We start from the raw sequence: 18121 nt of genomic DNA, 5'->3' as shown, positions 1-18121 counted from the left end.
TGTTTTCACTTATACTACCTGAATTCCTGCTGTAGAGAGCAGGATGATTTTCAAAATTGATCAGAACAATCAACGTTTGGGGGATGCTTGTGAACCGGGTGTTCTGTGAGTGTGAGTATTTGACCCTAACAGCTAAATTTACACGCCTTTTCATGAAGTTAGGTTTTTAGTCTCTAGTTATTGGGTTACAAGTGTGTTGGAAATATAAATATCTATTTCAGTTCTGTAAGATGTTGAGTTCACTCTTGTCATTAATAATTAAGTGACCTCTCAGTCTAACTGTGTAATTGGCAGTGCACATTATCAGCAAGATGGGCATTCAACACACCACACAGCAAGCATCACTGGACTGTGGAAAGTGTACATAATAACAAACATTTGTATAGTGCATTACTTAAAAGTTTCACGGTGGGAAAGAACTCATTGCCCAGATAAGGAAACAAGGCTCAGAGATGTGAGTGACTTGTCTAAGTTCAAACTGCTAGTAAGTGGCAGAGTCAGTGCTTGGAAAAATACTCAGAGAGGGCACGAATATAAAGAGCTTCCTAACACTGGGAAGACGTGTCATGTCATCTATCAGCAGGACAGTAAAAGTCCACCAAATCGACTTAAAAACTAGTAATTAGGCATAACAAATCCTTGGCTATACGAACACCAAGTGTATCATGCTTATGAGAATTCAGAGCTGGAACAGAGTGAGTAAAGGAAATTTAAAGGAATTTATGTTAAAAGGGGTATTACAGCATAGTGAAGAGAACACTAGGCTGAAGATGGAGCCAGTAGAGATTCATCTGTGAAATGGGGCTATTCTGAACAAACGACTCTGCATACCCTTGAAGGCTCACAGGCCGGCTCCCATACGGGACCTCCCTTGTCCTCCAGCTTCTGGTTGGTTCTACCAGTGAGGACCCCCTGGCAGAGATAGGAGAAATGGGGAAACAAAGTTAGGGTTTACCCTTGGCTCCCTCCCTGTGGGGTCTCCTTTGATGGCAGTGGTCTCGTCAAAGGCTAGTGCTCCTCTCAAGGGCTCCTGCTTTCCTGACTGTCCCCCTCCAGGCGGCCTTCCAGGTGCCTTCAGGCCTGCACCCTGTTGCTCTCCTAGCCCCTGCCCACGTCTGTGGTATCAGTACATTTGTGAACGAATTCCCCTTAGAGCATCCGCACTCAAATGCCGCTAGGCCCTGACTGATGCATTCTGAAAGATTCCTCCCCATTGTCCATGTGATTGTTTATGAACTATTTAACTCGGTTTGCTTGTTCTTTCTTCTCCATTGTAATGATTCCTGGCTTCTTCACACGAAGTGCATATGGTGTGCAATTATTAGAGGAAAACACTTTGAGTCTGCTCCATTTTCTTTAAAGTGTAACTATTGTCCATAGTGACAAATAAGAGAGAAAACAAAAGTAGGTAAAATAAGGGCACATCTTTATTTTGCTACAAGGCAGTAAGTACACCGTCATATCTCAAAAGTTCAGTGCTGGCCATCTTGCATCAAATGTTCTTAAGGCAGTGACTGGCTATCAATCACAGTTTCTGTCTCCCCAGCTGCAAACACAGGATCCATGCAACAGTTCTGAGACCATACACTTAGAAACCACAGAGGATGCGGATCAAATGCAGAACTCCCAAATTATAAAACAGTCAGGCTACACTCAAAACAAAACATAGAACATCAACAACACAGATCTCCCAAAAAAGAAGTGCAACGCATGCTTTTATAAACCAACAATAACAAAAAAACCACAATAAAAAATGCAGAGTCTCCCAAACAAGTTTTCAAATGTATTACAAAAGGAAAAAAATGTATATATATATAAAATTAAAAAGTCTGAAATACTAGTGCATAGTCAATTACCTAACACCAAGTTTCTTTTCTTTCTGTCCAAGCTCTACTGCCCCTCTGATACTAGCAGCATGTCTACAGGCTAAGACCATAGCAGCAAAAAACGTTTTTCATTTGGCATTTACAAAATTAAATTACTGAATAAAAATATAATTTTTTATAAAACTATTTCTTACAGTAATAATTTTTAAAGCAAGCTAACAGAAAACTCATAAAATGGTTTGGTACAATAAATGTACCTTCAATGTCATTAACCATAAATGAGCATTTATAATCTGGATTAAATGTTTCATGGTATTAAGTCTACACTTATAGTAATGCTTTTACTGATTTTTAAAAATATATGCATATGTTTAGTGATCGAGAAAGGTGAAATACTGGAGTACCTTTTATGTGTAAAATTTCAAAAACCCATCACAGGAAAAAATACTGATCTGTTGGATCCTTTAAAATACAGATAAATCATTTTATGTTTTTTTAAAAAATCTGCATTAAGATATTAACAACTGGCTACAATTCATTACCTAATAATTTAGGTAAGACTGTTATTTATTTTTAAAAATCCTTTTAGTTGGGTGAAATCCAATAAGATTTCATTCAACTAAATGCACTTGGTGCTGCTCTCAACTGTTGTACCACAACAAAAATAGGTTCTTCTCCCATTCATGAAAAGTTTCATGTTGAGGAATGATATATCCCAAGTCAACTTGAAGTGTTCTGAAAACCATAATGCTTTTCTGGAAATGTCTCACATGACCAGCGTCCGGGCTGAGAATGCATTCACGTATTTACGAGCTTGACTGGAAGCTGTCATCTGCTCCTCCATCTTTCCACAGGATGCAGGTTCCCAGGTACTGCTACAAGGCTGATGGGGAAAGGGAGGGCAACAGGAACGTCAGACAAAGAAGCTCATTCTATAGACCCAGCAGGGCCAGCACTGACCAACAGATGGCAAGTGGTTGACACCAGAAAGGCTTTGTCAGATAGAATCTTACCTCCCTGGCCCCCAGAAATCCGGTGTTCTTAAGGGATATGGATGATCAGAAATTATTTGTTAAGAGGGAAAACCCATTCCAAGCAGCTTCATAAGATATAATCACATCTTCATATTTAATGCCTTCCATCTATTAGGCAATTTTACCAAGCTGGAGACAGGAATGAGCATTATTCTCCAGATACCTAAGGTGAGCTATGGCCATCTACTCACTAAGCAAACTGCTGAGTGCCGTAGCCGCAGTGCGAAGCAGCTCATGCACGCGCTGGAATTGATCAACACCTGCTAAGTGTCGTATATATGTTTTCATCAATTACTTTAGAAATATTTATCAGTATAGTTTAATTTTTTTCTTTTTTTTTTTTTTTTTTGAGACAGAGTCATGCTCTGTCATACCAGGTTGATCAGTATTGGTGCAATCACAGCTCACTGTAGCCTCAGCCTCCTGGGCTCAAGTGATCCTCCTACCTCAGCTTCCCAAGCAGCTGGGACTACAGGCACGTGCCACCAAGCCCCGCTAATTTTTGTATTTTCTGTAGAGACAGGGTTTCACCATGTTGCCCAGGTTGGTCTTGAATTCCTAGACTCAAGTGATCTGCCCGTCTTGGCCTCCCAAAGTGCTGGGACTACAGGCATGAAGCCAGTATAGTTTAATTTTTAAAGATATACTAGAAGATACAAGATGGACCTAATATCTAAGGACAGCATCTCCATGCCAGGGACAATGGCACTTCACATTTCACATGCATTATTTCATTAAAACAGCACAATCACCCCGGGAGGCAGGTTCATTCTCTCTCTAGACAGGCTAGAGAATGGAGACAGAAAATGGAAGTAACTTGCCCAAGGCCACTCTGTAAGTAAGTGGTGGACTGGCTTTGAACTTTGCTGTCTCCAGCTCCTGTGATGCCTCTGTGTTGCCTCAAATGCAAACATGTACTATTTATGCCCCACTTGGTTTCCAAAAGGACGCAAGATGATTAGAAAAGAAATACAAGACAACAGAGTTTAAAAATGTGTACACGGCAGTGTCATAGGGAAACAAATTTGGAAAAAATAAACACAGTTGGCCCTCTGCATCTGTGGGTTCCATATCTGTGGGTTCCACATCCATAGATTCAATCAATGGCAGATCAAAAATATTTAGAAAAAAAAATTGCTGTGTATTGAACATGTATAGGTTTTTTCCTTGTTGTTATCCCCTAACAATATAACAACTATTTCCATAGCATTTACATTGTATTAGCTATTATAAGTAATCTAGAGATGATTTAAAGTATACAGGAATGAACGGGTACTATGTACATTATTCCAGTGATAAATACACTCACAGCCTTGACTTTGACCACTACGCAATATATCCATGTAACAAAATTACACTTGTACCCCATGAATGTATACAAATAATAAAAAAAATTATATGGGAAGATGTGTGTAGGTTATATGCAAACACAATGCTATTTTATATCAGGGACTTGAGCATTCCTGGACTTTGGTGTCCTTGTGGGTTCTGAAACAAATCCCCCATGGAGACTAAGGAACAACTGTAACATGAAGATGGTATGAGATTTGCACACAAAACACCTGCCATAAAGCACAGTGCCCCAGCTAGATGTAACCTCCCGCTTGATCTCTCTAGCAGTCAATGCAGAGAGGGGAACAGAAACACAAACAGATATAAGATTTGGTGGCTGTAAGCTCAAAAGGAAACCAGTGGGTTAGAAAAAGCACTATTCCTGGTATTGCTTTCTGGAGGGATTATTTTCCATGGGATAAAAGAATAAGAAAGGCCTTAGCTCTTCAGAGCCTACAGTGTCCTTTATGAGACAGAATGGACACAGGTGAAACAGGAGGAATAATAACAGGCCGTGTGTGCAGGTTTGTGGTGTTGCCCATGGGAAGAGGGGATGGGACATGAGGAACTGTCAAGGCAATGCTGTAGGGAAAGGGTGAAAACAGCTAAGATTAGGGAAGAGAGAGATGGAAACGCAGGGATGTCATCCAGGGAGCGAGATAGCAGGAAAGAGGCAGGAAGCTGCAATTTGTATATTGCCAGTGGGAGGGGATGTGGAGGGGGCAAGGGCAGAGAAAGAAAGGGTTAAACAACAACATAAAACAAGCCCTCACTATATGCCCCGCATGCCTCTAAGTGTTATTGATATAACTCCTCTCATTTAATTCTCACACAAAACACCTGTGGCATAGGTACCATTCACTGCATCCATTTTACAGACCAGGCAATTTGAAAGGAAAAGAGGATTTAGGCGCCATATTCAAGGTTACCCGGGTAAGAAATGATGGAGCAAGAATGTCACCCATGGGACCACACCCCTAGTGAGTACCAGACACTGCCTCTATTCGAGTTCTTATCAGGAACAATAAAAGGAATCTGGGAAATTGTGTGCTCAGGGCACCAGGGCCTTGGAATCCAGGAAAGTGTTGAGATGGGGTGTGAGAGTCACCAGATTTCTTAGCAAAGAAACATAATTCTACTAAAACAAGGTATGGGTACAGTGGTAGGGTTTCCTTGCCTAGTTGCTGGAACAAAGTTTCCTGACGTAGGGTTTGCAGTGTAATGTTCTAGCTTTTAAACTTTCCTAGGGCACAAAGCTTGTGCCATCTCCCCACTGATGTCAACAGCACTGTCTATGAATAGAAATGTTCACTCTGAAAGCTCAGAGGCTCAACGTATAACTTGAAATACTACATAGCAAGATGGATTATCATAGTATTTTCCAGGAACTGAGTATCTCAAAATGACAAGACAAAGATAATAGACAGGTATTCTGAATTGCCTTCTATTCCAAATTTAATGTTTTCCTAAACAAAATTACCAGATTAGTTACAGTATTTGAAATAGTTCTGAATAAATCATGTTTCTCTAGCCTCAAGCATGCAGGTGAAATACACATATCTCTCTGGTGTCTATCTGTCCATACAAATTCCCGAAACACGAAATTGACACAGGAAACCAATTAAATAACAAAATTTAATGTTATCTTTTCAGTTACTGAGCTTGCATTTGTAGTCGCTACAACAGTGTGACATTTAATAGTGACCACTTGAGGGTGAATAGTTCAATATGGTGAATATGAAGTACGATGCAGGGCTTATAGCAATGATTAGATGCACATGGAGCCACGGACTTGGATCTTAAAGAACAAGTGACAAAACAGGAAGCAGAATGAAATATCTTAATATCATAATATCTTGTATGCAAATTTAAATTTACATAAGGACACACATAGAAAAGAAAAATATTTGAAACGAATGGAGGGGAAGGGGAATGAAGGTGAGAATGGAGATGTGAGAACCAGGAAAGAAAGGATTGTTTCTGTTTTACTCTAGCTAAGAATTTTTCCAAAGTCTTTAAAATGGCCTATTAGAATTTTTTTTTTTTTTCTATTCAGCTGGGCTTCAATCAATATAGAATTTTCTTTTCTATTTTTCTTTTTTTAGACATAGGGCCTCATTCTGTTGCCCAGGCTGGAGTGCAGGGGCGTGATCACAGCTCCCTCAAACTCCTGGGCTCAAGCGAGCCTCCCACCTCAGCCTCCTGAGTAGCTGGGACTACAGGAGTGTGTCACCATGCCCAGCTATGTTTTTTTAAAAAAATTTTTTGTAGAGTGGGGGTCGCGCTGTGTTGCACAGGCTGGTCTCAACCTCCTGGACTGAAGTGATCCACTTGCCTCGGCCTCCCAAAGTGCTGGGATTACAGGCGTTAGCCACTATACCTGCCCTAAAAGTCAAGGTCTGATCCTTTGTAATATAGTCCTTAGGTTGACTCAGAATTCCCAAAGTTGATTCAGGAGAATCTAGTACTAAGTATTATCAACTGAATCTATTTTCAACTTGAAATCTGACTGTGTTCCTGTGAGATCCCCTACATGGCTCATCACTGTATTCATATTTAGCTCTTCCTCCAGGACTAGGTATTTAAAAATGAGATCAGTATAAAGAAGGTACCATATATTTGTAATTGAGTTCTGAGAGACCTTTCCAAATAGTTAGCTTCTCCTAAGTCAAAAAAGAACTTACCAAGAAACAAATAAAAATGAAATATCCAAATTCCAGAAAGCATAGCATTTCTGAGTAATATATCCCCCGAAGCTCAGAGCTAGGGCAGCCAAGATGACTTGGAACGCCTGATTCTCCCAGTATAGACAAACACCAGGATGTGGTAGCCACCATGTACGAGAACCGCTGTGTGTAGGAACAAAAAGGTCACCAAGCATGAGCGAGGCAGCTCCCTTTTTGCACCAGGAAAGCACAAGACAAGCACATCTTACCACAATAAATGAAACAAACTGGTCAGAGTAGACATATGCCTATGTCGTGAAAGTCAAGGAAGATCAGAAGATTGAGTACTTTGGTACAAAAAAAAAGAAATGCTCCCTTTCTCCCATCTTACCTGAAGCCTGGGGGCCCCATGCCAGCTTTTCATGCAGAAAGAATTATTTTGACAAAGGAAGATTAATGTCTTTGTGCTGGAAGAACATTTTTAAATACTGTCATACATATCTCTGCAAATTCTCCTTGTTCTCTCTCCCTAAACTTTAGTTTCATTTACCCTAAAGAACTGCTGAGAATTATGGGTTTCTGCATATGAATTCTTAAGTTACTAACCCATGGTGCTCTTGCAGACATGTCACTCTATCATAATTCATTTCAACATTAATAATCCTACCCACACATCCTCCTCCTGTGGCCGGGGAGTCATCTCGCTTATCCTGTAATGTGCCTTTAATTGCCCCTGGGCAGAAGTGAACTATAAACAGTCTGTCAAAGCTTTAACTGGGATATCCTGTTAAAGCACTTTAAATAAATATTGCCATCCTTTGTAGAAAACAGAAAAAATAAAAAGAAACAAGACCATGTCCACAGGTGGTTTTCTGTCAGAATTAGATGATCTTCACATTTTCATTTAGAATATGAATAGTTTTTTCATCAAGCTGAACAAAAACGGTTCTTATTATTATATTCATACAGCAACTTCACCCAGTATCTGCTGGCTTCAAAAGCCTTGGCAAATTATGTGTTTTACAATTTGCTGACCTAATAAGAAACTTGTATAAACTAAAAAAAAAAAAAAAAAAAAAAAAAAAGTAAAACCAAAGCAACTCATCAGATGGTATTATGTTTTTATTGTGTTTTGTTTTAAAACAAGCAGGCATCAATGGTATCTAAAACAGTAAAAAATAAGAATTTTCTGCTTATTCTATTTCACCTATTTGAAAAAAAAATACTTCCTCTGGACTAAAATTCTAAAAACGAGAATTCCTTCCCAAAGGGACATCTTTTGAAAAAACGGATCAGTTATAAGAGAGACTGTAGAAATCTTTAATTGTCTCTTGAAAGTCAGGGATAAGCTTAAACTGAAATGTTGCTAAGGTAAGGTTAATGGTTACCAAACTTTTCTCGAGAGTAAATGCTTCCCTAGGTTGGCACAAATCAATTAAATGACTCCAACTTCAGCACTACTGATTTTCTATAGAAAATAATCTTAAAAGTTAGGGAAATAAAAGTTGAGACGGTGATTGGAAGTTGCCTCATCCACCAATGCCTCCACTTCCCAAGCCTAAATTAACAATTGCAAATGTGGATGGACCTTTCCCAAATTTGGAGTTTGTCCCAGATGTCTCTAGAGGTCTCTTCACCTTTCATGTTGATAGACTTTCTAAGTTTATATCACATAGCCTAGGGTGGCACAACTTTTTGCAATATCCTTTTCCTTAGTCACATATGAGTTCCAAACTATTAAGATTAAGACCAGTGCCAAATTGCTCTAAAGCAATTCTATCTTTGCTGGCCTGCCCAAGGAAGATTTTATCTCAGAATGTTTATTCTCTCTAAGTGTCACCAAACAAAACAAATGAAAAATCCACATCTCAAAATGTCTGGGGCAGGGCATTCTGACTCTGAGCTCAACATAGCTTCTCCCTTCACTTAGCCTTTCTCAGTTCAACCCAAAAGCTATACACAGAAAAGCTGCTTAATTTATAACAGTTTTAGAAGGAGGTCACTGAATTACTACTGACAGCCACGTGAATTTCTGCCAGGGTAAGTGGAAAAAAGTGACCAAAAGGGAGAACCAAATGAGTGTGCAGGCATCCAGGGGAGCGGGTCAGCACAGCACACTAGATGAAAAGGGCTCAGAAAGATCTCTGTCATGTGCAGACGGTCTCCATGTCTGTTTAAATAACACGAGCAGCAGAAAAATAGAGGACACCAGTAAATCAGTTGCTTCATCTCCATCATACCACGAGGTCTGACTACCTTTATTTCAAGGAATCAGTTGAATCAGCTTTCTCTTTTGGTGACCCACTGACACAGTTCTCTAAGAGTGGGACAGGGAATAGCATGCCAGAGGAAATAATATACCACAATGAAAAAAACAAACAAAAACCCGAAAAACAAAAAACCACCCTGGCCTTTGGTGAGGGCTCCTTGCCTGCATTTCAAGGACAGGGACTATGTCTAATAATACCACCAGTGTATAGTGGCAAGTGTGCCGCCATCTTGAAAGCAATATTATATCCATTTGATCTTCACAGTAACCTGTGTGATGAGCGAAGGATATTCCATGGTCCCAAACTTATAGTTTGCTTAACTGTGTTCACTTGATGAATTAAAGTCATGACATTTGAAAATGGTGGAGTCTAGCCTGGAACCCAGGTTCTGTTGCCCCCACCCTTGTTTATTATACTGCTCAGCAGTGCCTATCAGGCAAAAAGGGCTTGCCTTATTTTTTTGAAAAATATAAAAGTTCATAAACAAATAACATAATAGGAGCAATCTAAAACACGCTGAACCGAAGGCTGAGGGGAGTATCAACTGCTAGCAATATTTTTAAATTCTTTGATACTGTGTAAATGTGTTTAAATAATAATGGCCGGAGAAATTTCTTTAACTTAAACTCGTTTTAAAAAAGTCAGGCCATGGGCAAGCCAAGTCAGGAAATTAAAATTTAAGGCTGTCATTCTGTGGTTATGAAAAAGAGGAAAGTGAGTGAGTAGAAAGCCTATGAACACATCTTTTACACTTGGGTTTTAAATAGGAATAAAAGGAAATTATAATTTAAGAGAAAAATACAGAAGTTCAGAAGGCTTATAACTTAAAGTACAGTTTTTGATCTACCAATAAAAATGTCTACCTTAAGAAAAGTTGATTAGCATAATGTGCTTATTTCAAAACAAAGGAAATGGAAAGCACGCTGAGGATAGCAGGCAACTCTTTTCTCCTTGCTGAGGAGGGAGCTGTGCGTCTGCCTCAGTCTCTCTCGGGTAACTACTGAACGGCAGAATCCAGCAGCATTCCACAGTGCCTTTCCTACCACAAATGCATGCTTTCTAGGCTGCATGTTTTCACTACTTCCCCATTTGTGACCATTTTATAAGCTGCTAGACTCTATCCTCTACCCCACACAATGTGGAGAAAAGGCTGAATACTGACAATGATATGACACGAAAATCTCATATATTCTGAGCCACATGAAAGACACAAATATGAAAAACATCTCAGAACATTTTTATTGTAAGAATATCCTGTTTGCTTTTACAATTTAAAATTAAAACAACTGTGAAAATATAAAAGAAACATAACAATTATAAGATTATGCAGCTGTTGCAAATTCCTTTTGGAAAAAGACTAAGTAATTGAAAAAACAAACATAACATGATTGTACATAACGGCTTATAAAAGCCTCTATTTAAGCACTGTAGATTATAGATTAGGTGGATACCTGGAGAGCTCTGGATTATTAAAATTCACTGAGTCTTGGCTGGGTGTGGCGGCTCATGCCTGTAATTCCAGCACTTTGGGAGGATGAGACAGGCAGATCACCTGAGGTTGGGAGTTTGAGCCTGGCCTGGCCAACATGGTGAAACCATGTCTCTACTAAAAATACAAAAATTAGCTGAGTGTGGTGGTGGCCGCCTGTAATCCCAACTACTTGGGAGACTGAGGCAGGAGAATAGCTTGGACCCAGAAGGTGGAGGTTGCAGTAAGCCAAAATTGTACCACTGCACTGCAGCCTGGGTGACAGAGTGAGACTGCCTCAAAAAAAAAAAAAAAAAAATTATTTGTATCTCAATGACAACCCACATAACAATGGACAGACTTAGCACCCTGATTTTGGTGTCTATGTACCATTTCTGACTAAGAGGATTCAGAGCACCATGCGGAAATGGCTGATTCCAGTAAGAGAGTAAGGAAATGTGGCTATTAAATTAAAGCAACTTAAATTCATTCAAATTGAAAATTCTGTTCCTCAGCAGCACTTGCCATATTTCAAGTGCTCAAAAGCCACTGGCTATCATAGTGGATAGCAGCATATTAGATATTTCCTTCACATCACTGTAGAAGTTCTATTAGACAGCACTGGACTAGAGAGTAAAAGAGATTTAAGAGGCTTAACCAAATGCAATGTGTGAAATTGTTTCAATTTTGATTCTTTTTTGGATTAATGGGAAAATTTAAATATACCTGAGAATGAGAAGATTAAAGAATTATTGTTAAATATGTAATGACGGTATTAGGTTATATATTAAAATGTCTATTTTTAGAGACACATCTGGAAGTACATGAGAATAAAATGTTATATTAGTTGGAATTTACTTTAAAATACTTCAGGCTGGGCAGGGTGGCTCCCGCCTGTAATCCCAGCACTTTGGGAGGTCAAGGCAGAAGGACTGCTTGAGCCCAGGAGTTTGAGGCCAGGCTGGGGAACACAGGGAGACCCCATCTCTAAAAAAAAAAAAAAAAAAAACAAAAAAAAAACTAGTTGGGCATGGTGGCATGTGCCTATAGTCCCAGCTACTCAGGAGGCTGAGGTAGGAGGATTGCTTGAGTCCAGAAGGTAGGCTGCAGTGAGCCATGATCTTGCCACGGCACTCTAGCCTGGGTGACAGAGCAAAGCCTTGTCTCAAAAAAATAAAAAATAAAAAACTGGCCGGGTGCAGTGGCTCACATCTGTAATCCCAGCACTTTGGGAGGCCGAGGCGGGCCGATCATGAGGTCAGGAGATTGAGACCATCCTGGCTAACATGGTGAAACCCCGTCCCTACTAAAAATACCAAAAATTCCAAAAATTAGCCAGGCATGGTGACACGCGCCAGCTACTTGAGAGGCTGAGGCAGAAGAACCACTTGAACCCAAGAGGTGGAGGTTGCAGTGAGCTGAGATCCTGCCACTGCACTCCAGCCTGGGTGACAGAACGAGACTGTCTCAAAAAAAAAAAAAATTAAAAAAAAAAATTAAAAAATAAAAATAAAAACTTCATAAAAAAGAGATGAGGTAGGCCAGGCGCGGTGGCTCACATCTATAATCCCAGCACTTTGGGAGGCCGAGGCAGGTGGACCACTTGAGGTTAGCAGTTCGAGACCAGACTAGCCAACATGGTGAAACTCTATCTCTACTAAAAATACAAAAATTAGCCAGGCATGGTGGCAGATGTCTGTAGTCCCAGCTACTCAGAGGACTGAGGCAGAAGAATCGCTTGAACCTGGGAAGCAGAGGTTACAGTGAGCTGAGATCACGTCACTGCGCCCCAGCCTGGGCGACAGAATGAGATTCCATCTCAAAAAAAAAAGAGATGAGGTAAATATGGCAAAATGATAACAGTTGTTGACTCTAGAACATAGTATATTTTCCATACTTCTATGTGTGTATAAAATTTATAATAAAATGTCAAACACATAGCTTCTTGGCATTTCTAATTTTAAAACAGCAAACGTAATTTATACATATTGCATGTGCATTTATATGTATGTTAGAAGCAAAACCATAATGGCCCAGTATATGGGCCTCAAAAATAGTAATAATTGCTTGCCTAAAATGTTATTACCATAATCAAGCTGGGGTGATTAAAACTAAAATGATAAAACACAGAACTGCACAGTTCCTGTGTTCTTCAATAAACTGTTCTTGCCCCTAAGTTATTTAGACAATTTAGAGGGATAGACGATCAACTGCATTACACCAGTTGCAAACATTTTACATTTTAGAAGTATTCAAATTTTAAAATATTTTGAAACTCCTATTTTGCTGTTTTAATAAAAGCATTATGACAAAAATGTCTAGATGATTTGGCTAAAATCCCACTTAATATTTGATTTATTTTAAGTACAAATTACAAAAATTATAGATTATATAAAGTACTCAAGTAAAATACATATCGTTTAATAACTTTAACTAAATAATCACTTTAATATGTTCAATAATACCATGTGTGAGAAATATGCCTAATTAGGTCAAATTGGATTATCAATAGAAATATATGAAATAGCACTGTGTTTTAAACAAACAAAATTACCAAATTGCATAAAAACTTCTATAGAAATATTATTAGTCAGGATTATATGAAATATAGGCCATATATGTTTATAAATATTTAGAGTCACTTGATGCATTTTCCAATACTTAATCACAATAGTCTGGAACCTTTTAGAAATCACATATTTCTGTGGTATCAGAAGCTAGAACTCCAGGACATAAAATAAAGAAGATACTTGGTGTATAGCATTCATTCATTTAGTGAATATTTCTTTTTTCCTCCCAACTGGCAAGTATGTAGAGCAACATTCACTAAGTATTTCTTAAAATAAATTAGTATCTATTATAGCAGATTAATTTTTTTTTTTTTATATGGAGTCTCACTCTATTGCCTGGGCTGGAGTGCAATGGCGCGATCTGGGCTCACTGCAACTTTCACCTCCTGGGTTCAAGCAATTCTCCTGCCGCAGCCTCCCAAGTAGCTGGGATTACATGTGCGCATCACCACGCCTGGCTATTTTTTTGTATTTTTAGTAAAGACAGGGTTTCATCGTGTTGGCCAGGCTGGTCTCAAATTCCTGACCTTGTGATCCACCTGCCTCACCCTCCCAAAGTGCTGGGATTACAGGCGTGAGCCACCGTGGCTGGCCTTAAAAAAATTATTTTTAGAGACAAGGTCTTGCTCTTGTCTTCCAGGCTAGAGTGCAGGGGTATAATCATAGCTCACTGTAACCTCAAACTCCTGGGCTTAAGGGATCCTCCCGCTCTAGCCTCCCAAGTAGCTAGGATTACAGGTGTGCACCACTACACCCAGCTAATTATCATTATTATTATTTTTTGAGATGGAGTCTCACTCAGTCACCCAGGCTGGAGTGCAGTGGCACTATCTCGGCTCCCGAGTTCAAGCTCTACCTCCCGAGTTCACGCCATTCTCCTGCCTCAGCCTCCCAAGTAGCTGGGACTACAGGCGCCCACCACTACGCCTGGCTAATTTTTTTGTATTTTTAGTAGAGACAGGGTTTCACTGTGTTAGCCAGGATGGTCTCGATCTCCTGACCTCGTGATCTACCCGTCTCGGCCTCCCAAAGTGCTGGGATTACAGGCGTGAGCCACCGCGCCCGGCCCAGCTAATTATTTTTTTAATAGAGACTGAGTCTCGCTATGTTGCCCAGGCTGGTCTCAAACTCCTGGTCTCAAGCTATCCTCCAGTCTTGGCTTCCCAAAGTGTTGTGATTACAGTCATGAGCCACTGCGCCTGGCTTTATAGCAGATTATTAAAATATATCTGGTCAGTGTAAACCAGTAAACTATATAGTTTAGACAGGAGTATTGACTCTAAAAGTAACTTTCAAGTCTCAATTATTCAGTTTGATAGAATTGACAAATATTACCTTCACCATACACAACTTAATCTCAGTGTACAGATGTTAGAATCCATAAAGTGCCAATATGACTCACTGATAGGAGAATACACATTAATAAAACAGCTACAACTTAATTTTGAGTTTCAAAGATAACCAGTATTTCCATTAAATAAAATACAAATATACTGATAAAGTTCAATACTGAACTATGGGTTTCAACTTATGTAATGGTAATTGTCCCCAAGTATATTTATGTGTTGGCTTTTTGAAATTTAGAACAGACTTTTTCTATACTACTACAAATACAAGTTGGCCCCAGGCTAGGTTAGAAAATACACACAAAACTTAATCTAACTTAATTAAAACACTAATAGCAGTAGTTGAATTCTGTTCTCTAGAAACCAAGGGCCAAGTAACTTAGGCGGGAATAAAAAAAAAAAAAAGCAAAAGCTTTCCTTCTGGACCTAAGAACAGCTTTCAGGAAAATTTTGAAATGGCTACCCTTTGCCTTGAAATCTTTGTAACTCCCTTTCTGGGTTCCTCTTATGTCTGGGTGGAGTTCATTCTCTTCCTCATCTCCCAATTCTTTGTGATATTCTTTTTTTTTGAGATGGAGTCTCATTCTGTCACCCAGGCTGGAGTGCAGTGTCACGATCTCGGCTCACTGCAGCCTCTGCCTCCTGGGTTCCAGCAATCCTCCTGCCTCAGCCTCCCGAGTAGCTGGGATTAGTAGAGATGGGGTTTCACCGTGTTGGCCAGGCTGGTCTCAAACTCCTGACCTCAAGTTATCCACCTGCCTTGGCCTCCCAAAGTGCTGGGATTACAGGCATGAGCCACTGAGTCAGCCTCTTTGTGGTATTCTGAGTCTTCTCCACACGGGGCCGACTCTAGCCTCACTGATGCAGGAACTTGTCCAGATTCCCCATAAATACTGACTCCCTGTCTCACACTCCAGTCCACAGCCATTTTACCAAAACAATTGCTGTCAGATAGAGGCCAGGAAGGAAGCAATCTGATTTAATTAAACAAAATGTGCTTGCGACCCTTATTTAAAAATAATACTAAGCACCGGCCGGGTGCGGTAGCTCACAGCTGTAATCCCAGCACTGTAGGAGGCCGAGGTGGGCAGATCGCTTGAAACCAGGAATTCGAGACCTGCCTGGCTAACATGGCAAAACCTCGTCTCTATCCAAAAATACAAAAAAAACAGCTGGGTGGCCAGTGGCTCACACCTGTAATTCCAGCTAACTGGGAGGCTGAGGCACAAGAATCACTTGAATCTGGGAGGTGGAGGTTGCAGTGAGCTGAGATCACCCCACTACACTCCAGCCTGGGCCACAGGGTAAGACCCTGTTTCAAAAAACAAAGCAACATCAACAAAAAACCCTGAAAAACTAAGCATCGCAAATACTTAAATAGGGCAAGTTTTCAGATTCTCACAACTTGGAATGAGAAACTATCACAAGAATGGGAAAACCCTTTAAGGGAATGGGCAGACTCTCAAAGGTTGCTGTCCTATGATCGTGCCATTTAACTTACAGCAAGAAATATGACTTTCAGCTTCTGAATCCAGGCTCTTCACTTCCTCTAGGGTTAAGAAGTTTCCCTCTGCATGGCACAGGGGGATGGAGGAAAGGGCTCTGCAGGTGGCTGGGTATTGGGCTATTAAATGTTAGAAACTGCTTTAAATAATTTAGGGAAGCAAAATTTGCATTCTTATTTACATTTGGCTCAGGATTAATTTGGAATTTGTTATATTTCATCAACACACACCCACTTTAGGGTTACAAGGGAAATCTCTTTTGATATTAAAACCTGACAGCAGATGGTCAACTTCAGATTGACCTTACAACATTGACAGTTGACTTTCTTATTCTGACAGTCAAATACATTGCAATTATTTTCTGTCTGACTAATTTCAGACTTCATTTAAAATTGGAACAGTCTCTGAGCTTTGGTTGCCTAGGGATACAGCATAAAAAATAAAAAATTTGGAACATAAACTATATCGATATATTTTTATAAAACATTTGAGGGCAGAAGAAGATATTGACACACGTGTAATACATCTTAGTCTCAGTCACAGTAAGAAATGTTTCATTTCATCATGCTTTGGGGAATCTGCACTCATAAAAATTTCTAGCATGTCTCATATGAGTAGCAAAAAGGAATTATTGGATTTTTCTAGACATCAAGAATTGTATAAAAGCATTACTCCTCTATGTCTAAAATGTTGAAAACAAAAAACAGACCACCAGCACTACCATCACCATCACCACCAGCACCACCACCAAAGATGACAGTTTTTCAGTGAATGAATTTTAAAATACCAATGTTGGAATAGTAATTACCTGCAAGGGGCTCGCCAGGGACCTGTTTTTAGGTACTGTAAATGCTTTGAGAACATTGTCTTCATCTTCTGATGCTGGCGCCATTAAAACGGAGCTTGAAAGAATATTCTAACGGGAGGAGAATAATTTGAAATTTAAATGAGGTTGGATAATATGAGAGCCAACATTTTTCTAACACTGTGGAGAGTAGATTACTATGAGATGATACACATTAGCATAAAAAAATGCAGTTATCTGCCAGAAATTCTCCCCACTATGAGCTAAAAGGAGAACTCAACTATGTCTGAACCTTAATCCCATTGTCGCAAACATCACAACACAAGCTCCTTTGGGATCCCAGAGTTCTAGGCATGTGTTAGGCACTCAAAAAACATCTGCTAAATGAATTAATAAATACATGCCTTTCAAAATAGAAGATTTACTAAGTTCTGGGGAGAGAACACTTTATTTCATATATTGGTACAGAACTATCAATATTTTAGAGCTATAAATTATTGGCAAAAAATGGTGAAAAGTAGGGAATTTAGAACAAGACTTTCTGAGTTCCAGCCCAGCACCATCCCTTATTAGGTATATAATCTTGAGCAAATGACTAAGCCTCTTTGTGCCTCTGTTTTCCAGTTGACATAATAGAAATGATAATAATACCTACCTGGCCAGGCGCGGTGGCTCACGCCTGTAATCCCAGCACTTTGGGAGGCCGAGGTGGGTGGATCACCTGAGGTCGGGAGTTCAAGACCAGCCTGACCAACATGGAGAAACCCCGTCTCTACTAAAAATTCAAAATTAGCCGGGTGTGGTGGCGGGTGCCTGTAATCCCAGCTTCTCAGGAGACTGAGGCAGGAGAATCGCTTGAACCCGGGAGGCAGAGGTTGCGGTGAGCCGAAATCGTGCCATTGCACTCCAGTCTGGGCAACAAGAGCGAAACTCCGTCTCAAAAAAAATAAAAATCAATAAAAACAATACCAACCTTACAGGATAATTGTGAGAATTCACTGAATTAATTCATCGAAAGCCCCTAGAACAGTACTTACCACTTAGTACCTACTAAATAAATCTTAGCAGTTGTTATTAGCTCTGATTTTCCTTAAGACATAAGGACAACCATTCACGAATTATAAACTTTAAAAATGGTGGTAGTAACCCAAAGCAATTGGGTACAATACTGGGCATCTACTATAGACAATGTGGTTGATACCATATGTGATGCTACACAAACCAAACAAGAGACAACTTAACAAGAAGACAGTATTATTTAGAAGACAAATAAAGGAAAATATAAAAATGAACATAGTT

General features: G+C 39.6%; 1 protein-coding gene across 11 annotated transcripts in view; it reads right to left on the bottom strand.

Moving 5' to 3' along the window:
* Positions 1-1405: 1405 nt before the first annotated feature.
* Positions 1406-18121, bottom strand: part of MYB (MYB proto-oncogene, transcription factor) — a 37544-nt gene continuing 20828 nt past the window's right edge. For 8 of the 11 annotated variants that reach the window (XM_055264758.2, XM_055264768.2, XM_055264750.2 and 5 more), the window contains 2 exons: positions 16826-16933; positions 1406-2709 (listed from right to left, as the gene is read on the bottom strand). In XM_055264758.2, the coding sequence (XP_055120733.1) occupies positions 2593-2709; positions 16826-16933 (225 nt within the window). In that variant the 3' untranslated portion in view covers positions 1406-2592. The other 3 variants (XM_063622302.1, XM_063622305.1, XM_063622308.1) reach the window with 2 other exon arrangements.

This window comes from Symphalangus syndactylus, chromosome 2 (genome assembly GCF_028878055.3).
Source record: "Symphalangus syndactylus isolate Jambi chromosome 2, NHGRI_mSymSyn1-v2.1_pri, whole genome shotgun sequence".
Lineage (NCBI taxonomy): Eukaryota > Metazoa > Chordata > Mammalia > Primates > Hylobatidae > Symphalangus > Symphalangus syndactylus.
Note: the sequence above shows the minus strand (reverse complement) of the source record. Positions and strands in the feature narration are given on the sequence as shown.